Genomic DNA, 25,944 nt, shown 5'->3' on the forward strand with positions numbered 1-25,944 from the left:
TAAATTTATTTATAAAAGTATTATATTTATATATAATATTTATTATAATAAAAAAGTATATTAATTATTATATTAATATACTTAAGAAAAATAATAATTATTTTATTATAATTATATACTTTTTATATTTAAGCTTAATTAAAGTTATTATTAAGCTTTTATTAAGCCTAGGTTAAGTTTATATTAAGCTTATTAATATATTTTATTTTAGATTATTTAAGTATAACTTAAATTTATAATAAAAAAAATTTTTATATTATAATATAATATTTTATAATAATAAATATTATAAATTAAATATAAATTAATTAATTAATTACTTATAAGCTAATTATAATTTAATATTAACTTTTAAAAAACTAATAAAAGTTAATTATTAGCTTTAGTTAAGTTTATAAAAATAACTTATTATATAAAAATATTTAATTTATATTTATTAAATAACTTAAATAATTAATTATTAATAATATAATAATATTAAATATAAGTTATATTTTATTTATTAATTATATAATTATATAATATATTTAATAATAAATATTTTATTTTATTTACTAATATAAATATATATATTTATTTCTTAAGAATTCTTTTACTTTATAAATAATAACCTAAGATTTAAAAACTAAATTATTATAATATATAAATATACTTAAGTTAAAATAACTTAATTAAATTTATTATAATTAAGGTTTAGTATATTAGTTTTTATATATTTATTTATATTTATAAAATTATTTTAAAAATAAAAATAAAATAAATAAAAAATAATTATTTTTATAAACTATTTTAATAATTTAATTTTAAAATAATTTAATAAAAACTTATTTTTATTTACTTAATATATTTTATTAATTTTTTTATTTATATTATTAAAGAATATAATATTTAATATATATAAAAAAATATTTTTATTTTTAATTTAAAAATACTAAAACTTTTATTACTTTTATTTAATAATAATATTTTATAAAAAACTCTAATATATTTTATAATATTCTTAATATTATATATATTATTAAAATTTATTTCTAATATAATTATATAAGTTTAAAAATTTATAATAACTAATATAATAAAAGATTATACTTAGCTTTTAGTTTAATAACTAAATAAATAAAAATATTTAAAAAATATTATATTTAGCTTTATTAGGTTATATTTCCTGTTATATAAATATTATAACTTTACTATAGCTTATTATTTATAGTATAAATAATTATAAGTATAAATTTTATATTTTAAATTAGTTTTTAAAAATAAATATTATATATAATTATTATTTTATTATACTTAATAAATTCCTTTATATAAACCTGTAATATAAAACTTTTTATTTTTATTTTCCTATTATAGTTAATATTTATTAAATGGTTTAATTTATTATATTTTAGTAGTATACTATATATAGGTTGGAATTAATTTCTCCCTACTATAGTTTACTTACCAGGTACTCTTAAGCTAGGAAATCATTAACCTTCATTTTCTTATCTAAACCAAACATTGCCTAAACATTTGATCACCCATCATTTTCACTTTTCCCCCCGATACAACCATGCGTTATCTTATATCCCATTATCAGCTATGGCACTGGAACTCGAAGGGCTAATTGCGCGTTTGTTGCTGGTTGTCTCATGCGCTGGTGAACAGGGTATGTTCAGTGACTACAACACCGAGGTCCTAATACCCAGGCGCCTATTCAAGATTCTCGTGTAGCATGCTTTTACAATGTCCAGCTCTTCGCATATGCCTTTGCTAACGTTTGTTATCCAGGCCTTTCAACATCGCAATTCATCGATGCCGCAAAATTGGCACTCTCTCCGCCGGATAACACGACGTCTCTTCAAAGAGACAGAAGGCTTCAAGACCCAATATTCATATTATCGGACTATGGAGTCGGCACAATTTGGAGATGGCTAGTCCAACGGACAGACATATCAATTGGCCCTCAGAGGAAATATAACCATCTAATGTTTGAAGAAGTATTGGCGCTAGAAGAACTCGGCAAGGATGGATATAACAACCGGCATGGGCCAGCCCGCCAAAACGCGCACGACAGTCATTTAACTTCACTAGAACGCAGTGCTCAAGACGATATCCGGATTTACGTCTCGCAGGAAACAATGTGGGAGGCGATTACTGGGCATGCAGTGGATTACAAGCGTGTCCCTCGTTCCGAATGGCTTCTGCTTCTCGGAATCGCCTCAACAAAAGCGCAGGGCATACTGCAAGGTGACCTTGGCCGTCTGGTTGATCAGGATAAACGCTCAGTGCCAAAGCGAACGGATGCGCTGGTCAAGAAAGGATACATTACGAAACGAACAACTCTTGTTCGGGGAACAAAAACCAGCAAAATGTGGTTGAAGCTATTTTCTCCCCCACTCCCAAAAGACAGGAGTGCGACTGCGGAACCGGAGGCAGAAATGAACCTATCGCGCCAAGTCCTTGCCGCCAACCTTGATGCCGTTCCTTGGCACACGAGATGGACTGGGGAATCTGTCGACTATACAGCTTTAGCAACCACCATAATGGCCATTTGTAAGGAATGGGATGTCTTACGCATGCAGGATTTGAAATCAAAATTGGGTGTCCTTGGCATGCGATGGCAGATGAAAGTTGTTTCCAAAGTCTGCCGTTTCTTGAATGCGCGAGACGCAATTAGGTATGTGGCGGCAAAGCTGAACAACAAAGTCTTCAATGATTGTGTCCGATTCAATCGAGGCCTCACGCCCAAAGACTGGTCCATATTTTTGGCAACTGGGAAGCGAGCTGGTAAGCTCCCTAGGACAACCGAAATACACAACCAAGATGGCCACGATGGCGCCGGTTCACTTCTGGGCCAGCTTGCCTCCTCGAAATGCCTAGGTGTCGCTCCACCATGGTCGGCAGATCAACCGCTTGCACTTATCATTGCAAAAAGCATAATGGCATGCGGAGAGGCAGGATTGACGAACCCGGATGTATACGGGCTAACCCTAGGTGCATCCTTTACACGTTTCTTATCTTCGTTGACCACATGCATTTCCACGACAAACATTCAACCTGTTCAGCTACAGTACCTACAAGTAAGGAGTGAGCACTCCAGAGCTGGAAAAGTCGCATCATATAGGTACTCCATGTCAACTACCCTACCGGCTCTACCCGATACTATGTCGGCCGGTAGTGATCAGCACGAGCGACAGACCAGACAAACCCGCACTCCCGTATCGTATGGTTTCCCCCAGGCAGCACACCCCATCGGAAGTTCAAAGCTGGCCATCCTAACGCAATCCAACTTGTCCCAAAGGAGACAGAGGGGTAGGCCTCGAAAGATGAGATCAGAACATCCGGCCGATACGGATACTGATCGTAACAATATCCCACAGACGCCGGATGTCAGCAACGAGGATCTTAGTCGTCCAGAAGAAGACAGCCAACTCTGTACAAGAGACTCAATGATCATCAAGTTGAGATTACCACAAGAGACGCTGAAGGGAGTAGTGAATCTATCTTCTATATGGGATGCGCCCACTCAAGAAATCTCCCTCCAACACTCAAAACTGCCATCAACAGAAGCAGGGAAAGGGGAATGCCAGTCAATGGAAGGCGACTTAGACTTACCGGCGCCGGATATAATTACATCACAGCCTTCTGATTCGACTATTCCTATAGAATCCTCTCAGTCTGCGGGACGGGGCCGGGGACGGGGACGGGGCGGAGGCCGAGGCCGAGGCCGAGGCTCTGGTCGCCCTGGTAACTTAGAAGTTGAGTCTTCCAACAATGACACAGGCACAAGTAAAAGATGGAAGTGCGATAACTGTGGCAAAACCTGGAAAAATGACATTGGCCTTAAATATCATCTCGAGCGGTCCCAAACCTCTTGTAATCCATCTTATTCCCCCTTCAATCTTGATGGACTTCACCGAGAGATGAAGTCTTCCCTTCGATCCGCGAAAACAGCTGAATCATCTGAGAGAGTCAGTAAACTGCCCGCTCGATCAACTCGCGGCTCACGGTATAATGAACCAACTAAGACGACCGACGAAGAAGAGAGAGCGAAAAGAGGAAAGAGGGAACATGAACACGGCGCCGCAAGGGTCTCACAATCCAACGTTTCACAAAAAAAAAACTAATGATGAGGAGAGTAGATATTCACGAGGTGTGGTATCAGCGACTACTCTGAGCCATATCAGCGAGATTTACGCAATGAATCGACCGTCTAGTGATCAACCTAGATCGCAGCATAAAAATATGTTGAATATATCCTCTCTTCCCCAGGAACAGACTACTCTTATGCGAGTTGATATAAGTCAATCAAATCAAGTACTTGATCTAAAGAATCGCAAATATGATGCCAATCAGCTAGAAAATCTCTCTACTACTCTCACATGGCCCAACCCAACCCAACCAGGCCTGTATGCAGGTTTTATGCCATCTGTTGGCGAACCAGATCTTCAAGATAACTCTGGCGAAAGCTCCAAGGCTGCTGACCTAGTGCATATTACAGAGAAGGCAGAGGTAGGATTGGCAACAAATACGACAACTCGCGAACCTGCACCTGTCCACCTGGAGAAGGAGGTTCCTAAAAAGAAGGTTTCTAGAAATGAAATAACTGATCATATCTCTACTCTGTTGATGGAGATGCTCATCGAGCGGGAAGGTGTCCTCCCTGGAGGACACTCGCTTTGGCGTGCTCTCGCTGCCGTTTGGAATACCAGATACCCTGAGAAGCCGATACCGAAGACAAAAGATTATCAGTGGGCCCTGAGCCGTATGCTCAAAGATAAAGCAGTTTTGGAGCATTGGCATGGATTCCAAGACCACAGCGGTCTATTCTCTAAATGCCAAATCTTGACACTACCGCATCTTGATGCATTCTCCCCCTGAGACCTTGGCTGTTGTCGATAGTATTAAGTTGCGACATCCACAGCCTTTCATACCTGCGCAATCTCAACCACTAAGCAGCGATACTGGACCAGGAGAGAAGAAGGAGAATCGCCGAGGACGCCGCGTGCTTGCTGGCGAAGTTGCGCAGCTGGATGCTCCGGTTTATGCGGCTCAGGCTTCAGCCAAAAAGCGCCACGGAATTATGAGCGACACGAGTAGTCCAAATAAGCGAAGAAAAACCGTACAAACCAGTATAAAAAGCCAAGCTTTTACGTCTACACCAATGCCGGCAGACGAGAAATATCGAGTAAGATGGGCGTCAAACAGCCTGTTATCTAACAGAACTAATTTCCCCAAATTGGACACTGCTCGTTTGAACCACGGAGCCAAAGTTCAATTTCTAGCTCCAAATCGATTTCTGGAAGATGATTGGTGTGTGGACGGCTACCGAGTACCAGGAAAGATAACACAACCTTTCCCATTTATTGATTTGGAAACTACTCAACAGCAGCCCACTTCAGCAGCGAAGTCTACTATTGCCGAGCCTGTGCAGTGTATTGCGGGAAAAGATGGAACTTGGCCATACCTTGACCTGCAGTTCTTTGAAGAAAAGGCTATCAACTCGAATTTCACTATGTTTGGATGGATGCCTGATATAGGGTGGTTTCAATGGGCTGATTGGGCCCAAAGTCTTGAGAAACGAATTTCCGGAAATGATACTGGAACAGCCCATGATATGTTTAGGGCTAGTTTACTGGACTGTTTTAGTGTAGAGGTGGCTCAAACAGAACAGTTCGTAAACGCTTTGCCGCTGGCTGCCGGCCCGCATAACATATTCATCAATCTTTCAGTCGGACTTGAACATGGAATACCACCAATGGATTTAAGATGGCAATCTCATGAGCATCTGAACCCTCAGTCAATTAGCAAATCTATTCACTCCTCAAGATCGCTGCCCTCAAGCGATGACAGCGACTCTGATTTTGATTTAGATGCATTTGATCCAAAGCATCCACAGCAGCTCTTAGGCGCTACTGATGCAAATCAGTCGAAGGTTAAGCGAGTGTCTTTGATAACTCGCCCGCTCACTTCAATATTCCAAAGAGAAGCGTATGCATCAGATGAGCTGAGAGGAATAGGGGCGGCGGATAGCCCGCTGACCAACCAAGAAGACCTCTTGACTGCTTTCATTGTCGTCCGTGTCTTACTAGGAGGTGCAGACAAAGCAATCGACTGGGGTATATTGCTCCACATCTTCCCAAACACCCGGCTTGCCAGCTTGCGCAAATTCTGGGCAACGGCATGCAAAGAGCAGAGACCGCACATTAAGAAACTTACGCGAGATGTCCAGGAACGGTTGATTGAAAGCTTTGAAAGCCAGGAGCTCCCTATGATTGACTTTGAAGCCCCAGTGCATTATGACTGGCGGACACTTATTAAGTGGGCAACAAGAATATCTCGCCAGAGGAACTATCATATCCCCCACACAAGAGAACTTCTTTCTAATCGGTTCTCGCTGATCACTACCACATCAGCTGAGGAGGATTGGGGCGAGAGATTTTTCCACGCTCAATCCTCGATCTTTTCGCGGTTCGAGGCAGTTACATCAGAACCCGGCGCACTTCGTGTTGATGGCATCTTCGATCAAGGCAATGATGGTAGCAATGTTCAGAATTTGGACATTGCCAGATCTTGGATTAAATCACTTTGCTGCACTAGCGAAGCGAAATACTCCGTGCGAAAAATCAAAGACAAATTCCTCACGTTATCTGGAGACGGCGCAGAACGAAGCTCGCTGCTTCTCAAAGAAGCCATTGTTCAACTCACGACCCAAAGGGTTATATGCAGGAGCAAAAAGACACCACTTGGAGGGCGACCTTACAGGTTAAGTGAGTGGTATTTGTCAACGCTCACTAGAGTGGCACAGCGCTCAAAATACCAAGATGCAGCTGCTTTCAAAACGCAAATGGATGGCATATTCCGCACGGGAGGAATTTTCGAGATATCGTACACCCTGAACGATGGTTCCATGATGGCACTGACGAATTTGAATGCTGCGGGAAAAATCAAACTGGTACCTCTAGATATACCAAACATCCCTTTTGGATTTGAGCCAGGTAACTATGAAAGCCGGAAGTATCCGAAGTCCTACTATCATTTTCGACTCCGCGCAAAACCCACAAACTTGTACCAGTACAACGAGGATATCGCTGTGCTACAAGCCGTGGCGCGGGAGAATTTGCCCAGCACCACGATGAAAGGAGAAATTCCACAGTGGGTTGATTTTTTTGGGAAATACGATACTAGGCGGTGGTGTGATATCCTCGGAGCTTTTTGTTTTACTTATGCTACGAAAGGCCCCATGGCGGCTAAGGATGTATGCAACTCTCTGAGTCCCATTCTAGATGAGTTTGAAGCACGGCTCATTATAGAATGGGGCATAAAAACCAATGTTTTGGAGGAGGTTATGGATGGATCCTCTGTAACTGTAGGAGAGTGGTGGTGGCTGGCTGTACCATGGCAATTTGATCGGTAACGAGAGTAGGGCCGCCAGCAGAAAAAGAAGCGTTCAGGGAGCATAAGCTTTCACGCTGTGCCGGAGTTAATCTCATGTCTTTTCTATGCTGAGCGTTAATAGCATTTCATCTAGGCTACCCCTCAATTTTGAAGATAATCAACGTCGAATGAAGATATTGAAATTAGATGCCACCAGTGCCATAAAGTGACGTAGATATTATATTCCACATGTCTGCCTTGTCACAGATTTCCATGCCGAATATTACTGACCGGTTATATATACGACTAGCTGAAGGGGAGAATGAACGCCCCAGCCCGAGCAAAACATTCGTTATACACCGAGTAATACCTTCAAAACAATGGCAACTAGCAAGATAACTAAGGCTACAATCACCCGATCTATCCATAAAGGTACTGCTTCTGCTCCTGTTCCCGTGGGGCTAGCGGTGGAAGGGGGTTGCCGATTTCTGATACCCAGTATCGGAGCTGGTGGATGCGTTGAGAAGCCATCGGCGACGTTTGGCGTTGTCTGAACAAACCCTTCTGCCAGCTCAGCTTCGGATTGCTCAGTTAGTGGTGGCTCACCACCCTGAGCAAGCTCAGAAGAGTTTTCTGATCGGCGGGTTGACGTTGATTGGTCATTCTTAGCTGCCTCAAGCTCATCCCTCCAGCCCATATTTAATTCGGTAGGAACTGATATCTCTTGACACAGAGAAGTGGTTTCTTTACACCGATCTTCGCATTCAGCGATGATATCCGCATTGGACTTGGCACATACAGCGCACTTGAAAGAAACTGATTCCTGGGCCAGCCGGCGGCGAACCGCCTCAGTAGTCTCCATGCCACCTAGCTGGCCTTGCACATCTGTCTCCATGAAGCTGCGGAGCCTATGTCAATATCTCATGTCAGTTAGTTATGCAAAGCAGAGACAAGCATTTGGTAGAGCGCAGATTTCATACGCGACAAGAGCGGTCCGAATGCCCCAAGCCGGCTGCCACGTTTCTTCATGATGGCCACTTATGCTGAGACAGATTTCACGGTTGGCCTCAAAGCGGCCATTTGGGGTAGAGAATCGAAAGCTTGGAGGCCGGAGAGGATATGCGGGAGGTAGGATTATTCGACCATGGTAGACACCTTGGCTATATGCGGAGTTCGGGGGTCCTCGAAGAGTAAAATGCCATTCAAAGAGGTCCGACTCTAATGGCTCCGCGGTATAATCAGGAGACGGTGTATTTGAGAGCTCTGCAGCCTCGCGGACTGGAAGAGGTTTGAGTTAGTGCTTCTACAGAAGAAAAGGGAATCCAGTGGCCAACTTGCGCTGTCTTCACTGCATGCGACCAGATATTGGGAGGAATAGACTAACGTATGCGCCGAATAGTGGGGGGATTTAGTGTTAGTGTACGATGCAGCTCCCGTGGACGTCGCCATAGGTTCAAGGGTCAGAGGAATGGAATGGAATGGAATCTTGTTAGTATAGCGCAAGGAGTTGAGCCTAGAAAATGGACGGTGACAGGTGCGTTGGAAAGTTATAGTATGTCACGATAGGATTAGGAAAGCGGTTCATATAGAGAGAAGTGATGGCCTGGGTAAAAAAAAAACAGATGGCATTTAGGAAGCTGGTTCTCAAGATAGGTAGGTACACCTGTCTGCGATTATAGTTAGCTGCAAAGTATTAGAATACTAAAATAGGTATAAGTAAATAAGTAAATAAATAAATAAATAAATAAATAAATAAATAAATAAATAAATAAATAAATAAATAAATAAATAAATAAATAAATAAATAAATAAATAAATAAATAAATAAATAAATAAATAAATAAATAAATAAATAAATAAATAAATAAATAAATAAATAAATAAATAAATAAATAAATAAATAAATAAATAAATAAATAAATAAATAAATAAATTAAATAAGAATAACTAAAAAATCAAAATTTAAGGAAATAAAATCAAATATAAGTAATAAAATAAAGCAAATAAATTATAATATGATAAGCATAAACATGGTATATAATATATTTATAACCTAACTACCATGTTTAATGTTCTGGTGGGGCTATTCGTGTGCGACAAGCTACTCCACGCTGTCCCGCCAGCTCAGACTGCTAGCTGTCCTTCTGCTGGATGTGCTCTGTGCGTGTAAACGTGTTCAGATTTCGAGCGACGGTTGCCAATCTGAACAGACCATTCGAATTCCCACCGCTCAAGAACCTCACCCTCGTGGGAACACCACTGCGAATTGCCACAACAACAATCATCTCTGTCAACAGAATCGGCTGAGCGTCCAACGACTCAGCTCGACTACCAATGGACTACGAAGCTGTCAAAGAACAATGGAGCGAAGTGGAAGATCGTGATGGCGTTCGCCTCAGCTGGAATGTCTTTCCAAGCTCCCGAATGGTAATTCACTCGCCATGTACAAACCTTGCACAAGCTGATAGATCAACAGGAAGCTTCAAGGCTGGTTGTGCCGATAGGCGCCTTATTCACCCCATTGAAAGAGAAGCCAGATACGCCTCTGCTGCAGTTCGAGCCCGTCACATGCAAGCAGCCTTGTCGCTCGGTCCTCAACCCATTCTGGTAAACTTTCCGTGGCCGATCAGCTCTTTTCGTTGTTTTGCGCATGCTCCCTAACTAACCATTATGTTAGTCAAGTGGATGTTCGTGCTCGTGTATGGATCTGCCCATTCTGCTTGTCAAGAAACCAGCTTCCGCCGCATTACAAAGACATCACCGCAAATGCGATCCCACCAGAATTGCACCCTGCGAACACTACAATCGAATACAGGCTATCAAGACCTGCGACTGCACCGCCTCTGTTCCTATATGTTGTTGATTTATGCCAGGAGGAAGATAGTCTGGTAGCCCTGAAAGAGTCCCTCGTAATGAGCCTCAGCCTGCTTCCAGAAAATGCGCTAGTTGGGCTCATTACGTATGGTACAATGGTGCGTTTATCTCTACTCTCATATGCAGACGATTGTTCACCGTATCTAGGCTCAAGTCCACGAGATTGGCTATGAGGGCTGCGCCAAGTCCTATGTCTTCCGTGGAAGTAAAGACTACTCTGCCAAGACTGTTCAGGAGATGCTCGGCCTGACATCGCATGGACCAAGACCTGGAGTGCCACCACAGGCTGGCCGCCAGATGAACGTTGGATCCACGTCAAGATTCCTGTTGCCGGTCCAGCAGGCTGAGTTCCAACTTACTAAAGTTCTGGAGTCTCTACAAAAAGATCCCTGGCCCACCGCCAGCGACCGGAGAAGTTTACGCTGTACTGGTGTTGCTTTGAGTGTTGCCATTGGCCTAATGGAGTCAACGTTTCAAAACTCTGGTGGTCGTATAATGCTGTTCGCTGGCGGACCCGCAACCGAAGGGCCTGGTATGGTTGTTGGTCCAGAACTAAGGGAGCCGATTCGTTCTCATCACGATATCGACCGCGACAACGCCAAGTATTACAAGAAGGCACTGAAGGTAAGACTGAGTAGATGAAAAACATAACGGGATGCGTACTAACATCAGTGATAGTTTTACGATAACTTGGCCAAGCGTACTGCTCACAATGGCCACATCATAGATATATTTGCAGGCTGTCTTGACCAAGTTGGTCTGCTTGAAATGAAGGGGCTTTGTAACTCAACGGGCGGCCATATGATTCTCACTGACAGTTTCACATCTTCAATGTTTAAACAGTCATTTGTGCGCATTTTTGAGAAAGATGGCGACGATAACCTCCTGATGGGCTTCAACGCGGTCCTTGAAGTCCTGACAACTAAGGAGCTCAAGGTTACCGGGCTGATTGGTCACGCAGTGTCCCTCAATAAAAAATCAGTGTCTGTTGGTGAGACGGAGTGTGGTATGGGCAACACCTGCTCATGGAAAATGTGTGGCATCGATCCTAATTCTAGCTATGGTATTTATTTCGAAGTTGCAAACCAAGGGCCGACAACTCATCAGCAGGCACCTCAAAAGGGAATGATGCAGTTTCTAACATATTACCAACACTCCTCGGGCCAATTCCACCTTCGCGTGACGACTATTGCTCGGAACTTGAGCGGCCCTGCTGGAGATCCAGCCATTGCGCAGTCCTTTGACCAAGAAGCAGCAGCTGTGCTGATGTCACGGATAGCTGTATTCAAGGCTGAGGTTGATGATGGGCCGGATGTACTCCGCTGGGTGGATAGGATGTTAATCCGGCTTTGCTCAAGATTTGCAGACTATCGAAAGGATGACCCGACTTCGTTCCGCTTGGAGAAGAACTTCACACTGTATCCTCAATTCATGTTCCATCTTCGCAGGAGCCAGTTCCTGCAAGTCTTCAACAACTCGCCTGATGAGACTGCATTTTACCGCCACGTGTTGAACCACGAAGACGTTAGCAATTCCCTCGTCATGATCCAACCAACTCTGGACTCATACACCTTTGATCAGGACGGTGGTCAGCCTGTTCTGCTTGACTCTGCGTCCATTCAGCCAACCCATATCCTTTTACTGGATACCTTTTTCCACATTCTCATTTTTCATGGTGAGACGATTGCCGAGTGGAGAAAGGCTGGCTACCAGGAGCAGGAAGGCTATGAGAATTTTGCCGCTTTATTAGAACAGCCAAAAGAAGACGCTAGGGTGAGTGCGAGGGGGGGAGAGAGAAAAAGAAGAAGAATAAAACTTGGTTCAGAAGTAACTAATGGTGCTGTATAGGATCTTATCACGGACCGGTTCCCCCTCCCCAGATTCATTATTTGCGATGCAGGTGGCTCTCAGGCGAGATTCCTGCTGTCCAAACTAAATCCATCAACGACTCATACGACAGGAGCATACGGTGGCGTTGGTGCAACCTCTGCCCAAACCATTTTCACTGATGATGTGTCTCTGCAGACATTTATGGACCATTTGATGAAGTAAGCAATACATACAAAGAAGACTAAGATGTCGAAAATTATACTGATAATGGTGATAGGTTGGCTGTTAGCGGCACGAACTAAAATGTATAATAGATGGGTTATTACAGATAGTAGTAAAATCACGGAGACTTGCTGGCTATGTGGAGAATCAACTCAAAATGAAGTATCACCTTTTTTGGGGACCTCAAGCACAATCCTGTGTAACTTAAATCTAATGGTTAATAATACATACAGTACAACTATTTGCGGCATACTTACGTATATACTGTACTTACTATGTACTACATATGTACCGATGTGATGGAGTATGTACTGTATGTATATACGTAGAAATCATTTTGTATGAATTGGCTACTCTCTATGTATAGCTCAGCGTTGTGCACATTTATGTAGAGGAGAGTCAGAAAGAGAGTTTTGTTGGTTTCAGTTGGAGCTAGCGCATTGGCTTGAAGCTGAAGCGGAGCCGAGAACAATATATGAACCCAAAGATAATACTAAGGCGCCGACATTCTAGAAAAGACAAACAGTAGCAAACAATGGCACAACGTATTTTGTCACCACAAACATAATATCTAGTACCTTGGTATATAAGTATATGCTCAATGCGACAATGCGATGTTAAAAATTCTGCAGGCTCTGGGCCGATTTGGCTAGTTACCAGTTGCGCTCAGCTCAACGTGACGACTTGCCCTTGGTATCCAGTAAAGTGGCTACATGGCTGACGCTTCCGTAGAACAATGCTAAAGAACAATGCTTATGCTTGATAATGATCTGGAAAGAGGTTTCCAATCTCGAGGTGCGTCTACGCCGGCCAGGCAGGGATAAAAAGGTTCGGTGATGCGCTGCAAGAAGACTATCTCATCAACCACAGCATCTTCACACTTCCAACACTCAAACATCTAATTCCAATCTCTTTACAAAGCTTTTACGCTTTCACCACACTCTAAACAACACAATGGCTTCCGAGGGCGTTCAATCCTTTTCCGCCGTCCAGGCTAAGAAGGGCCAGTCTCCGCAGAACTCTCCCGCCACGTCTCAGTTTATCGGCTACCTTGGCTGCACCATCATGTAAACAAACCAAACAAAACAACAGAAAAAAAAAAAAAACAGAAAAAAAAAACAGGCGGAGCCCAACAGACAACTTACACTCGTCGCTGCAAATTTCCTTGAGCAGTTTTCCCGCGGCATCTCATGGCAAGCTCTCAACTCGGATTTTTCTCCGCCAATTTCTCTTGCAACAATTATAATATTTTCAGGCCTCTTATCCAGCAATTTGCGATATTTGGCTTTTTCTGCTCCAATCGTCTCTGGGGAGTTATGATGGCATGACTAGATGAGACACTGTTGAGCTGGTACTCAGGATTATGAGAAGGACGGACATGGGGATATTTAAAGTCATCATGCATGCTTCTACATCAGAGAGCTATGCAGTACATAAGACCACCTTCTGAATATAAATGTTTTCCCTTATTATTTAGCAGAAAGTGTCTCTTGCCTTGATTAGTGACTTGTCTGTCATCCGCCCCTGGCTATGAATACCTACTTGGTATTGTATACTGCCTACGCCTAAGAAACGGAATTGTTTTTCTTTTCTTTTCTTCTTTTCTTAATATCCAGCAACATCCAACATGCAGCTTTAGCCTTTGTTGTTCCCAGTCAACCCACGATAGACGAAAACTCGGTGTGAAAGTAGCTCTTTTTACATACTTGTACTCGTCACAGCCATCACCAACGTTGATTTACAACCCCACGATGCTGCCTCAATCGTACTAGGCAGTTTACAGCAGCAAGGGACCCCAGTCCAAACTCGGGCCCCTGCATCGCTAATCCCTGCCAAGCGCGTGAACTCAGCTGTGGTAATTCCTGTAACATCATCCATAGCAGGTACGCGAGCGCAACCTGCTTGCTGCGATCATCATCGGCGTCATCACCGCCGTCACCATCACCACCGCCATCTCCATCACCATCACCGCCAACACCAACCATCGTCACCATCACCACGCGCCAACAAGACCGACGCTGCCCTTCTGAATAGCCCCACTGAGCCAAGGCTACCAGCATCAGACATCGCCTTCATCCAAATCGAAGCCAATTGCGGTCGGCCGGCATCAAGAGAAGAGCTTTTGCGCTCCAGTCCTCGGTAGGTTGCGCGACGCCTTCTGCAGCGCCGTCTTCCTTTGTCTCACAGCACACAAGACACAAGCACCATGGCACACGTTGATTCCGATTGCGCGAGAGGCAAGGCTTCGAGGCACAAGTGACGGAAACTTGCGCCTTGTTGAAGGCTGGAAGTGAACATCAGATGCAAATTCAGGCGCCGAGCTCTTCTTCAGGCGGACTGGTTGAATCAGTGACAGTCTCGCATCCTCAGCTCTCTTGTCATCCTGTCTGTTGGTTCTCACATAGCAAACAGTAAGTGGTACGCAGCGATGGAACTTCTACCAGCGAACCGTGTCTTCTACATCTTATGCCGCCAAGCCGAAACCACTGCAAAACGAGCAAGCTTGGCGGTATATTGCTCCTGAGCATGATGATGCCGTGACGCTCCTAGGACAGCAGCTTAGAATGATTTCTGCTTGTATTGTGACTGGACAACCTGAATTGCAACAGCTGCGACCCTACAGATCACCTCACTAGATACTTTCTGGCGGCCTGACACCTTTCTTCCTCCGCTCATCTCTCCTCCTCTCGCGCATATTTTGTTTATACGTTTGTTCAATGTGGAATCTTTACTGACAAAGTGGCTGGCCTTCAGGCATCTCTATCTGCATACACAATTTTGGGATATATTCTCTAGCGCCTGCAACAGCTTTCGTCGACTGCTGCTTATCAAGATTGACCCCTTCTCAGTTCTCAGACACTGTACATTGATCAATAATTGCCCAACCCATACTTTTTTGTTATATATTCATCATACTATCGCATAAAAGAGGCGCTGTAGCTATCATTGCTGCTCTTCTGCTCCTGCCATTTCATTAAACCTTATCATCAAATGATAACCCGAATCATCGACATCTTCGGACTCAACTGAACAGGCAGAGATATTGTTCTTCCATGGCGTCATCAGAGGTGGACCAAAAGTATCTGGGGCGATTAGCCAGGGCAGTCGAAAATGACAACACCATACTCTCATCAACTCTCTTCAAGATCTTGGGCCTCTCGCTTAGGCTTTCTGAGAAGCTCGTCGAGGTGAAGAAGCAGCGCAAGCCAGATGCCACCCTCCACGAAAACATCATGCGCATCCTTTGGCTAGCGCGTGAAGGCCTCAAAATGCTGCAAGAATATGTCATTCCTTTCGTCAGCAACTGCGTCGAGTTAAAGGTTTTGGCCTATAAGCTACGCGCCAGCTTCCACCACATCTTTGTCCTGTTTCGAAACCAGCCTCGCGTATCCAATATGCCGGGCTGGGATCCCGATGCTGTGTCCGCTGAACGAGAGAAAGACATCATTAGCGCAGACGACTATGAACAAACAATGCGACATACTCTAGAGGGGGGTCCCGTCGGCCCTCCTCCTGGTTTTGAAGCTCCTGTTTCGGCCCTCTCTCTCTCTTTCCTGCTGCCTGCCAAGGACTACCTGCCCACAGCCCACCAGTATTTCGAAGAAGCTGCGCAATTGGCTGATAGACTGCTCTGGGGCTCTCACTCTCTGCGCTTATCTGTTAAGACGGAATACGCCGCGTTTCTCTACGAATGTGTCCATGACGCCAATGGCAGCCGCAGTCTGGCGAGAAACACGATCAATGAGGTATATGAAGCTACTGAAGGCATGGATGACGACATGTTTCGGGATGCGTGTGAATTGGTCACCGTTTTGGGCAAGATGATGAAGCGTGGCCTTGGATCTAGCAACACGCTTCACAGCAAAGCCCAAGCGCCACACTCTGTCCATTCTGCTGAGGCTACTCCTCCCATCGGCATGGAAAATCCAATATAGTCTGTAATAGGTGTGGTGATGAGAGCGAGCGGGCTTGAATCCAAACCCCCTTGTCGAGCACGACAGGGTTATGCCATTCTGATGTCTTGATCAGGTTGGCCGAGCTCATTTACGAAACGACTTCTCATGTGTATTTTATTTTCTCCCAGTGTACTCCTCCTTCAGCGTGCAGAGAGCATAGCCGCTAATCGACAAAGCAAACAGCATATTGATAGCTAATCTTGGTATACATATATCCCTGTATTTAGTTAGTGTTTAGGTGTTTTCCCCCCTCTTCTCTTGAACTACCATCTCTCCAGCTAACACAGCTGATTATGATACGCCTTAGGCATTCTTCCGGTATATAACGGAAACAATTCGTATCCAACGATCGGTGATGTTATGATATAACCGTATAAAACCTCCCAAGGCTGGCTCCCTTGCAGCGTCCTCACATGGCTTATTGGCATCAATCAATAATGGCGAAAGCTGAGCTTTGCTCATTAATACATGTTCATGTATATAACTTGGCACAGCTGCTAAGGCTTTATGTCCCTGTTGGCCTGGCCACCGTCCCTCCCTTCCGGCGTCTCGCAGGCATATTCATCAGCGATTCATGGCTGATCTCATTGATTCCCGAGATCTTGTGCCCGCTCAATTGTGCCAGCTTAATAACATTCCCAAATGCAAAGGCGACGGACGACTCCCCAATTTTGACACCGGGCCCCGGTTCGCAGACAATCATTTGCCCTGGGTCTTGGTCACTAGGGAAAAGAGGCGTGACCTCGTCTATATCTTGCCGGTCACCAGACGCCGCTCTCCATAGCTCCCAGCAGTTGAAAGCCCCGACTTCCTGACTCTTTGCGTTCGGTAAGCGGTTCCGCACATTCGAGATGGCTTGCTGCTGTCGATTCCTTGGCTCGGTACGGGGCCGGCGACGGAGCCCAATTGCACTTCCATCATGCAGAACTCTCCAAACGCCGGGCTTGTCTATGCGTTTCTTTGTTTGTACAGCTTCAGACCAACCGCACCACCCGCTAATAGCTCGATCAACACCATAATTCTGCAGAAAGATAGCGTCATCGTCCTCATGAGGTATAAACGTGTGTAGGATACCGTCGCCAGAGTCCAGCGCCTGGTAGCTGAGTGTGAAAGATTTGAGCCCTATTGATATGGCGTTCGATGCCCGATGATAGGAAAAAGCACAGTCGAGCGAACGCGGGCGCAAGTTCTCCGTGGGAAAGCTCCAAGCAGTGGATCCATCATTCAGGTTTATGAGATGAACATCCGACTTTGACGATGCAAGAAAGTAAGGTAGGGGCGAAAGAGGTACAACTTGGTGTATTTCATCGCCCGCAATCTTTCCCGTATAAATTGTGGGATCCCCCCACGACAATCCAATTCTTTCTACAATATGTATATCTCCACTTCGAGATGTTGCGATGAGGAAAACACTGGGTCTTTGGTGCTCGCCAGCTGTAGGATAGAAATAAAGCCTCGTTGGTCAGCCCTGACTTTAAGCCTGCGCTTCAAAAATGGGATGAACGGACGCTCGACTCACCTGTACTTAGAAGTTGGCGGGCACAAGTTAGCCCGGAGCAAAGTGTGAACTCGCTGCTTTCTCCTGACGTCGGCTCAAGATCTACGACGGTTCCATTCTTCCATACTATAACGGGCTTTGGGATGTCTAATGATGAATTCGGCTCTAAAAAGAAAGCAGTAGGCTTCTGGTTGAAGGTTTCTATAGCCACAATAGGGCCCCGCACGTTGGTTGCAATGTTCCAAAAGGTGACAGCATCCGACGACAGAATTGCCAGCCAGTCCGAGTCTTCGTTAATGGCAATCGAAAGCACGGGAAATTTTATACCGATATCTCTTTCCGGGTCAGAGATTGTGTAGCATCGATTCTCATTGTTGAGATCCCAGAGACAGATTTTACGGTCCAAGCCAACAGACACAACGTATCCCCCAGAGGAATATGCGAGTATGGCTATATCAAGGCTATGCCCTCCAGATAGTGTGACAACCTCTAGGCTCGTCTCCTCGCTAGGATCGCTGAGCCCTTCTCGCTTCGCCTTGTCATCTGGTAAGAGATAGGTTGTAAGTCGGCGAAGCAGATAGACTACAAGGAAGTCGATGAAAACGAGCGCAGTGAGCTGATGATTGATAAAGTCGAGTACTGCCGGGGATAGAATGGACTCTTTCATCCGAGGTACTCGATTGGACCCCTTTTTTACAAAAACCAGAGGCTCATAGACTCTGGCTATGTAGCTATAGGCTGAAGGGTTTATGATGCGAATGATCTCGTGAGCTGCATCGTGGTCTTGCAGCAGTAGCCAAGACGTAGGACTCCTGGCTTGATGGATTTCCTTGAGGAGAGACGTCTTTGAAGGAGATGAGATGCCGGGCTCTAGACTTTTGCCGCCGTATAGCTGGGATAGCCGCCGCGAAATATCCCCATCGCCAAAAAAATGGGATTGGGCGATGAATACGAAGCCCAGGACGACAATTGTTCCAGCAACTCTCGTTGACAATGCAATTTTCCCTTCGAGTATGCGCTTCACCCAGGAGGAATTGCGCTTCTGGTTCGAAATGCGATTACGACGCATGGACTCTTTTGCGAGAGCATCCCCAAGCTCCATCCGACGCACATCAACACTGAGAACAGAAAGGAAGAAGGTAGATAGATAAAACGTATCCAGTACAATTGCAACAGCCGCAAAGATGCAGAACTCGGAGACGCCCGGTGAGACAACGCATGATAAGGCTACTAGAATCGCGCAGTTTTGGATAGAGGTTGCCAAGGCAGCAGGCGCAATCTCGCCAAAAGCATACCCTATTCTGTTGCTCGTACTGTCTTCCGAAGGGGTGCGAATCAAGGCATTCATCAGTCGAAGGACATGCTCCAGGCTCATGATGAGCACTATCAAGGGGTATGCGGCTCGCGGAATACGGGAAAGGTCGAGGTTCAGAAAAGCGCAGACAGTGAGGCTGGACACGATCGAGAGGAATATCTGGGCAATGACGGTGATTATAAGGCCAACCTTGGACTTGATTGCGCGAAGCTTTGTTAGATTTATAAGGAAGTACAAGAGGGCGACGGCATAGGCGACGGCAAAAATGATGGAATCCTGCGCAGTGATCGGTCTGAATTTGAACTCATAGAGCTGGCTGCCTGAGACTTGACCATTGGCAGGATACATGTCCCACTTGTCACCTACCTTGGAGGGCAAAGATGGCGCAATCTGTTCCCACTGGTGACCAACGGGCGACGCACTTCGGTATAAGAGCGTGATGACGAGGGCATCGGCGGCTAGCAAACGGCGATCTTCAAATCGCTTGCCACTAAAAACAATGGAGTGCCGTAAGGTGATGTTTGCCGGCGTGGACTGGTTCTTCCTGTCGTTGACCGTTGCCAGAATATCGTCGTCGGCCAGGATGCGTTCGCGGGAGCAGTTCCAGTACAGCAGGGGCGATTGAAATGCCCACGACTGGTCGGTCAGGCCATTGACGACGTGGAGGGCATCGCGCTGGGCTGGCGATAAGAGAGCATTGGGGTCGTCGGGAGGAGGCAAGCCAGAATACCTGGCAGGGCCAAAGTCTTTCGTCGTGCCTAGAAGCTCGTCCTGCAGCTCGAGAGCCGACAGGAGGACATCCGGGCTCAGGGCCTGCATGTAGCTCGAATGGATCCAGATGGAGCGCATGGTGATGTCGGGCACGATGGCCGCGTCGTAGCGGAGAGGCTGGGCGGCGGTCCATACATGATGAGGGAGGTTTGAGGCTGCGATGATGAAGTCGGTGGTGTACAGGAACGGCACCGGGTAGATCAGCAGGGAGGCAACGCCGGCCGAGGCCAGCAGCGTCCGGATGGCATTGCGAGACGCATTTCGGCCGTAGCGAGCAACAGCCCGCCGGAATGGGTGAGACGGTGCGAGGACAGGAGCCTCTGTTGTTCTATGGCGCAGATATCCATGGTCAACACTCAGCTTGGGATGGGATGGGATTGGAGGTGGATGGCGCTATCTAGAGCAAGAGTAGCGAGGGAATGGGATCGAGCGTGTCCTCACCCTCGCAGCGGATAGAGCAGGTACCAGATCATCTGGATCTCGGCATCGATTGAACTGCTGGTTGCGCGATGAGGTGGTGCGAGAAGCCTCCGCAGCTCAAGACCGAACGACCGATTGGCGCGGCAGCTGTCAGGTGGCCCCAGTATATAGACATGATCGGAGATCTGGGCCTCGATCCTAACGCGATTTGGCCGTACCTACTTTAGTATTGCCGTGGCCAGGTCTCAGCTTTGCAGAAATGCCCCCATACTGTGAGCATGTGGTACGAAGTATGTGGTACATAGTAAACAGCTTAAGCTACTGAATCAACGGCGGCTAACCACCTCACAGTGGCACCAAACCATTAAAGAGACAGATACTACTAATAACACAGAATATATACAGGCATATCATACTCGACCATTGAGCACGTGTGCGATTGCTAACTCTTCATCCATTTCCGCTTTGACCGCTGCTCTTGAGATTAAACAGTACAGTAAGCCTTACAAGTATATTCTGCGTAGATGCAAAAGTAAAAGTGCGGAGAATGCTCGCAGCGTTGCAGGGTACCCCTGTATTTTCCTCGCCGCAGCGACGCCGTAGGTCCAGCGCCGCTTTCTTGACGGCCTCACCCAACCACAGTCGGCGGACATGCGACTGCGATCTGCGAGGGCTACAGCAATGGCAGAGTGAACAGACCGCCAGCTGAGGGAAATCCAAGCACTGGCCAGACTCGCTTCATCTTCCTAGACGCCTCTTCAAATACCGATACACCGACACCCGCTGTTTAGCGACGCCGACACCGCCCAGGTCGAGGGGCAGATTGAGCGGCTGCCTCAGCCAATCTCGAACAGCGACAGCGATTTCATCTTCCGCGTCCACCCACGCATCACGCATCCACGCATCCACGCATCCACGCACCAATGGGATCGGAGGCAGACTCTACACAGGGCGGCAGCCAAGCAGCGGCTGCTCCCAATCCCTTCAATTTCCAGACGCAGGTGATATCGACAACCCCTGTCAAATCGGTTCGTTACACATGCCTACACAACGTATCGAGATGCGCGCTTGTTCCCTCAAACTGACCGCTCCAACGACAGAACGTCGGCCAGCGTCGCGGGCACCGGTATAAGCATAGCAGCGTGTCGGCCCAGCATCAAATCTTCCAAGAGCCGCCTCCAAGACCGCCTCCCGTCCTCCCCGCATCGCTCCCCACGCCCACCTTAAAAGAGGCCTGGAAGAGCTTACAACGAGACCAGCGCATGCGTCTCTACTGGGGCCTGTGCCATGTCGCCATTGCCATGTTCATATTCTACAGGTCGGGGGGGCTCTCTTGCTGCCATGGCCTTGTCTCACCTCGTCTTCTTCGACGCGGGCAGCGCTGCTGTTTGCGTGGTGGTCGACGTGCTAGGCAATTTCGAAGTGTGGCGTCGCAGCAGCATTAGACACCCCTTTGGCCTTGAACGAGCAGAGATCCTTGCGGGCTTCGCTATGTCTATTTTCCTCCTGTTTGGAGGGTTCGACCTGCTCTCACACAATCTAAAACACATCCTCGAGTCGGTTGGAGACCACGAGGCTCACCACGAACATGAACATGCTCACGACCATGTCTCCTCCAACTCTCTTGATCTTGTGTCAGCTGCTGCAATTGCGAGTACACTTGTGTCCGCTTACGGGTTGAAAAATCATGCTCGGATTGCCAAGGTCATGAGAGTTTCATATCTGGCTACCCTGCCCAGCATACTCTCCAACCCTTTCCACTTTTTCACCCTCTTCTTCTCCGCCCTAATTGCTTTGTTGCCCTTGCTATCTATTTCCTTGTACGACTGGCTCGACCGGCTGATCTGCGCCGTTATTTCTCTTGCAATGTTCAGTTTGGGCATGCGTGTTGCTGTTGCCCAGGGACTAATGCTCCTCATGTCTTATGGCGGCAACAGAGGCGATGTTGGTGTCACAGCCGTTCTCCGTGAAATCGAATCCGAATCAGGTATTGCTCGCATAGACGGTGCCCAATTCTGGCAAGTCCACTATGGCTTGTGCATGGCCAACTTGAAAGTCATCATTACGAATGGATATGATGAACTGGCACTGGGAAAGCTGCGCAATCGGATATCAACTTTGATACAGAATAGATTAGGGGAAGGCTATGGCAACGGAGGCAATGTGAGGTGGGAAGTGACTCTAGAAACGACTGTTGATGCTACGATTTGAAAGATTATTGCATGGTGAATCCACTGAGTTATACTCTGCAAACGAAATGGTTGAGTTGCGTCGACGCATATACATATACATATATACATATTTGATAAATCAATAGACTGTAATTCAGATCTAATCCTAAAACTCTTTCCTTTTCCCTCTTTCTTTTCCTTTTCTCATTGCGTAACTGTCATTCATGTCTTCATAGGGGATGGTCATAGCGCTTTATACACGGGAACGTAAACAAAGGGACTTTGCAGATGAAGAGTAAACATGACTTAGTGGAGAACTATCATCACCACACATCCAACCTCATATAGCCGAACATGGTATACAATAGCTAACATGTGCAGAATGCCTGCAATCTGGGTCTTGTGATGATTGGCTCAGAAGAGCCCCCATCGTCCACGGTCCTTGTTAGCTCCTCCTCTTCTTGAATTCGTTCCATGGTCTCTGTCTCTTCCTTCTAATTGCCGGAGACTATCCATTTTCTCGAGGACCAATTCCAATAGCTCTTTCCTCCGGATGACATCGAGGTGGCGACGGATCTTAGGATCTTCCTTGGCGAACTTCTCAACCTCCTCTGCGGATAGATGCCGTCCGAGACGAAGATCTAGCTCTCGTGGGAAATTGTAGTAAAACTCTGACAGTAATTCTACGTTGAGGAAGAGAACAGCTGTGGAAGCCAACTTTGTAGCTGCGGCGTCCAAAAAGACTTCCGGGCAATAATATTTGTTTTTAGGATTGTTGCACTGCTTCGATTTGACGGCCAGCATTCGCATCTTGATAAGGTCGGCTCTGTCTCGAAGAAAGATAGCCTCTCTCCCTATAATCGATGTTAGCATCATGAACAACCTATGCATATGACTCCTCGGAAACTGACCTTTACTCAGGAGGGCAGCGCTAAAGCCGCCCGCGCCGCTTCGCCCATCGCCCTCTACAACGATGTCACCCTTTCGCGCCTTGTCCACAAAGGCCATTACTTCCTTTAGCTTCCTGCGGCCCCCGACAGCTGGCTCCAAGCTGGCCAGAGCAGCCTCGCAATCTTGCAACTCCTTCTTGAGAACAGTGCCAACGTGCTCGCGGCCTTGATTCCACTCTCTTTCATCGACCTCAATGTCAAACTTGAAGGGTTTGATGCAGTTTTCAACCTGATCACTGGTGCTGTAGAATCTTTCGTTGAGAATGGTTGATGCGGCATCAGTGATGGCTTTCTTGGCGAAAGGATGGCTCACAAAACTCGAGTTTGTCAGCAATTTATCAACATGGGCTTGGAGAGATGCCGCGATGACCGTGGTTGCCAAGCGCCCAACTCCTAGCTTCGTAAGAGCCGAAGTCGAAGCATCTAGCTGACGACGCCAGTAAAGAGAATCGGGATCGGACTTGGGGAGGTCAGCGAGGTTGTCGAGGTCCAACTTCGCCTGCGCCAAATCTGTCACTGGCTTGTTCCAGTAACGCGCGGCTAGCAGGTCCAGTACTTTCTGATCAAGAGCACTCTTCAAAACCTCATGCATTTCTGGGCGCCCAAATTCTTCGGTAAACTGTTTAAACGAATGCTTGAAAGCATCGAGGCTTTCGGCAAGGTAGGATTCCGCAGAGAGAGGGCGATCGTTGTACTGAACTTTGAATTCATAGGTTGCCTCTTCCAGTTCCTGTCTAATGGCATCGCTTGTGCTCTGCAAGCTAGATGACATGGTCTGTTCCAGCACACGCATTAATGTCTTTCGAAGATTCAATGTGCCCACATTGACGCCTGCGTCTGGCCCAAACTCAAGAGGATGCGATGAAAAGTAGGAATTTTCATTCTTGGAGATCGCTGCAAGTAGATCTGAAGAACCCATCTTGAACAAGCCTTGTGAGAGCGGTGCCTTTGTCACAACTCCGACGTAACCCAGCCGTAGAGGATATTGTGTATCGTTAAGAATGTTGGCACCGCGGGAAGGATCTACCAAATCCATCTTGGTAATGACTCCAATAGTTCGTTCGCCTCGGGGATCGACTCTCCGCGACGCTCTAAGGGCTGCCGAGTTTGCTAAATCGACATCCGCAGCAGATATGGCGAGAATCACGTTGGGTGGTTGGATGTATTTGTCACATAACTCAGATATCTTCTGCTTCAGCTGCAAGGGTTGGTTCTGTCCCACAACCTGGATGTAGCCGGGGAGATCGATGAGAGAAAGGTCAGGAACGTTGCGCGAATATATCGTCAAGTGAATGGGGTCGTCTGAGACACATTCTGCGTCCGAAACAGCCAAGTTTAGCTCTGTCAAAGTTCGCTGGATCGAAGAAAAGTCGGAGATTTTGCGTAAACCGAGGTCTGGAAACTCTCCATATTCCTCAACCGACTCGGGTGTGTTGACCAGGGTCAATTCAATCGGTCTGCGAGTAACCATATTGCTTCCCTTTGGTAAAAATTCGTGGCCCACGATGGCTTCCAACACTGAGCTCTTTCCAGACGATTGCGAACCAATGACAACGATGGATGGCAGAGTGAGAGAGCTGGACTGGCCGACCTTTTGCAGTATGCTCCGAATCTCAATCATCTTTTTCGTTAATACCATCATCTGATCATCCTTGGAGGCTTGTAATGGATCTCGCGAATCGTCGTTTTCAGTTTTCTCGTAACCAACAGCGGCAGCTGAAGCACCCACGGCAGCAGCAGCGCCGACTTTACTGTGTTTAGGATCGCCATTAGGTCCCCCTGAGCCGCCAGAGCCGGTTTCCTCATTCTTTCCTAGCATGTTCTTCAACCAATCGGGGGCCTCTAGTCGTTCTTTCGTGCTTTCCCAGCCTTGGCGTGTTTGATCCGCGACATCTTTGGCAGATCCGTATAGGCTGGATGCCGTACCGCTCACTGTGTCAAAAGTTGTGCTGAAGAGTGAGATGGCATAATTGCCAGCCTCTGCAATCAGTCAGCCAACATCGCTCGTAAGGCATGATTGGAGATGAAAGTCACATACGTGTGGCCTGATACTGAACCCAAGCAAAGCCACCAATGGCCAAGCCGCCAAACAAGGCAGGGACTCTGGCAAACTTGACCACCAATTTGGGCAAAAGCCGGACAAAAGACGCATTTCGAGCAATGACCAGGTTGTGGATAGAGTTGCCCCCATACCACATGCGTTTTCTAGTTTCTCGAATCGAGGCATCTGCTCGGAGTAGCCCTCCAGTTGGAAATCGGTGTAAGTGGCGGACGGCTGCGGTGGAGGTATTTCGCGCCGCTACAGGCCGCAGACTAGCTGCGAGGAACCGGCCGCTCATCGTGGTCGGGCTCTTCCAGTCTGGGCAATTGTTCTATTGACGACCATGTGGCCTCGCACCACGCCTGGAAGAGAGTCGAGAAGTTATAGTGATGTTGGAGCAGTGATAGAGGGCATGGCGGCGCCGCATTGATCCCAATATATGGTAGGTACCTAATGCGCTGGGCGTTGAAACCAGCCCACCTCTTATCGCCACGTGATGGCGTTATCGGCGCAACTCTCCGACAAAATTTCTGG

General features: G+C 46.4%; 9 protein-coding genes across 10 annotated transcripts; 6 read left to right on the forward strand and 3 right to left on the reverse strand.

The window, feature by feature from the left end:
* Window positions 1-1,584: 1,584 nt before the first annotated feature.
* On the forward strand, window positions 1,585-4,112 carry TrAtP1_011015 (uncharacterized protein; the record flags this gene model as incomplete). Its single annotated transcript, XM_066114938.1, has 2 exons — window positions 1,585-1,651; window positions 1,774-4,112. The coding sequence occupies 2 exons, from the start codon at window positions 1,585-1,587 to the stop codon at window positions 4,110-4,112; spliced, it is 2,406 nt and encodes an 801-aa protein (XP_065971035.1).
* A 737-nt stretch (window positions 4,113-4,849) lies between these two features.
* TrAtP1_011016 (uncharacterized protein) lies at window positions 4,850-7,402 on the forward strand (the record flags this gene model as incomplete). The annotated part of the gene is made up of 1 exon (XM_066114939.1): window positions 4,850-7,402. One exon carries the CDS (start codon window positions 4,850-4,852, stop codon window positions 7,400-7,402), a length of 2,553 nt encoding a protein of 850 aa, XP_065971036.1.
* A 312-nt stretch (window positions 7,403-7,714) lies between these two features.
* Window positions 7,715-9,647, reverse strand: TrAtP1_011017 (uncharacterized protein; the record flags this gene model as incomplete). The annotated part of the gene is made up of 3 exons (XM_066114940.1): window positions 7,715-8,270; window positions 8,343-8,640; window positions 9,575-9,647. The coding sequence occupies 3 exons, from the start codon at window positions 9,645-9,647 to the stop codon at window positions 7,715-7,717; spliced, it is 927 nt and encodes a 308-aa protein (XP_065971037.1).
* Window positions 9,481-12,589, forward strand: TrAtP1_011018 (uncharacterized protein). Its single transcript, XM_014093184.2, has 7 exons — window positions 9,481-9,789; window positions 9,839-9,969; window positions 10,040-10,334; window positions 10,384-10,860; window positions 10,915-12,009; window positions 12,085-12,284; window positions 12,344-12,589. The coding sequence occupies exons 1-7, from the start codon at window positions 9,697-9,699 to the stop codon at window positions 12,366-12,368; spliced, it is 2,316 nt and encodes a 771-aa protein (XP_013948659.2). The 5' UTR covers window positions 9,481-9,696; the 3' UTR covers window positions 12,369-12,589.
* A 618-nt stretch (window positions 12,590-13,207) lies between these two features.
* On the forward strand, window positions 13,208-14,322 carry TrAtP1_011019 (uncharacterized protein; the record flags this gene model as incomplete). The annotated part of the gene is made up of 2 exons (XM_066114941.1): window positions 13,208-13,355; window positions 14,139-14,322. The coding sequence occupies exons 1-2, from the start codon at window positions 13,243-13,245 to the stop codon at window positions 14,320-14,322; spliced, it is 297 nt and encodes a 98-aa protein (XP_065971038.1). The 5' UTR covers window positions 13,208-13,242.
* Window positions 14,167-20,597, reverse strand: TrAtP1_011021 (uncharacterized protein). 2 transcript variants are annotated; one of them, XM_066114943.1, is made up of 3 exons: window positions 20,270-20,597; window positions 17,764-20,156; window positions 14,167-17,678 (listed from the first exon to the last, which is right to left on the reverse strand). In XM_066114943.1, exons 1-3 carry the CDS (start codon window positions 20,299-20,301, stop codon window positions 16,750-16,752), a joined length of 3,354 nt encoding a protein of 1,117 aa, XP_065971039.1. In that variant the 5' UTR covers window positions 20,302-20,597; the 3' UTR covers window positions 14,167-16,749. The 2 variants fall into 2 exon arrangements, with proteins under 2 accessions (XP_065971039.1, XP_065971040.1); XM_066114942.1 differs by having other exon boundaries at window positions 17,764-20,597.
* On the forward strand, window positions 15,342-16,223 carry TrAtP1_011020 (uncharacterized protein; the record flags this gene model as incomplete). Its single annotated transcript, XM_014093186.1, has 1 exon — window positions 15,342-16,223. The coding sequence occupies one exon, from the start codon at window positions 15,342-15,344 to the stop codon at window positions 16,221-16,223; it is 882 nt and encodes a 293-aa protein (XP_013948661.1).
* A 282-nt stretch (window positions 20,598-20,879) lies between the features above and the next one.
* On the reverse strand, window positions 20,880-25,918 carry TrAtP1_011023 (uncharacterized protein). Its single transcript, XM_014093189.2, has 3 exons — window positions 25,408-25,918; window positions 23,331-25,349; window positions 20,880-23,273 (listed from the first exon to the last, which is right to left on the reverse strand). Exons 1-3 carry the CDS (start codon window positions 25,706-25,708, stop codon window positions 22,834-22,836), a joined length of 2,760 nt encoding a protein of 919 aa, XP_013948664.2. The 5' UTR covers window positions 25,709-25,918; the 3' UTR covers window positions 20,880-22,833.
* TrAtP1_011022 (uncharacterized protein) lies at window positions 21,590-22,459 on the forward strand (the record flags this gene model as incomplete). Its single annotated transcript, XM_014093188.2, has 1 exon — window positions 21,590-22,459. One exon carries the CDS (start codon window positions 21,590-21,592, stop codon window positions 22,457-22,459), a length of 870 nt encoding a protein of 289 aa, XP_013948663.2.
* Window positions 25,919-25,944: the final 26 nt, after the last annotated feature.

Source organism: Trichoderma atroviride, chromosome 6 (genome assembly GCF_020647795.1).
Source record: "Trichoderma atroviride chromosome 6, complete sequence".
Lineage (NCBI taxonomy): Eukaryota > Fungi > Ascomycota > Sordariomycetes > Hypocreales > Hypocreaceae > Trichoderma > Trichoderma atroviride.

Excerpts from the sequence above, each read along its gene's own strand:
- TrAtP1_011021 (XM_066114943.1), bottom strand. The coding sequence starts at position 20,301 with ATGATCTGGTACCTGCTCTATCCGCTGCGAGG. Across the intron at positions 20,157-20,269 it reads CTGCTCTATCCGCTGCGAGG|AACAACAGAGGCTCCTGTCC; the intron begins GTGAGGACACGC and ends TCTGCGCCATAG. Across the intron at positions 17,679-17,763 it reads CCGCCAACTTCTAAGTACAG|CTGGCGAGCACCAAAGACCC; the intron begins GTGAGTCGAGCG and ends TCTATCCTACAG.
- TrAtP1_011023 (XM_014093189.2), bottom strand. The coding sequence starts at position 25,708 with ATGAGCGGCCGGTTCCTCGCAGCTAGTCTGCGGCCTGTAGCGGCGCGA. Across the intron at positions 25,350-25,407 it reads GGTTCAGTATCAGGCCACAC|AGGCTGGCAATTATGCCATC; the intron begins GTATGTGACTTT and ends GACTGATTGCAG. Across the intron at positions 23,274-23,330 it reads CGCTGCCCTCCTGAGTAAAG|GGAGAGAGGCTATCTTTCTT; the intron begins GTCAGTTTCCGA and ends CATCGATTATAG.
- TrAtP1_011018 (XM_014093184.2), top strand. The coding sequence starts at position 9,697 with ATGGACTACGAAGCTGTCAAAGAACAATGGAGCGAAGTGGAAGATCGT. Across the intron at positions 9,790-9,838 it reads TCTTTCCAAGCTCCCGAATG|GAAGCTTCAAGGCTGGTTGT; the intron begins GTAATTCACTCG and ends ATAGATCAACAG. Across the intron at positions 10,335-10,383 it reads TCATTACGTATGGTACAATG|GCTCAAGTCCACGAGATTGG; the intron begins GTGCGTTTATCT and ends CACCGTATCTAG.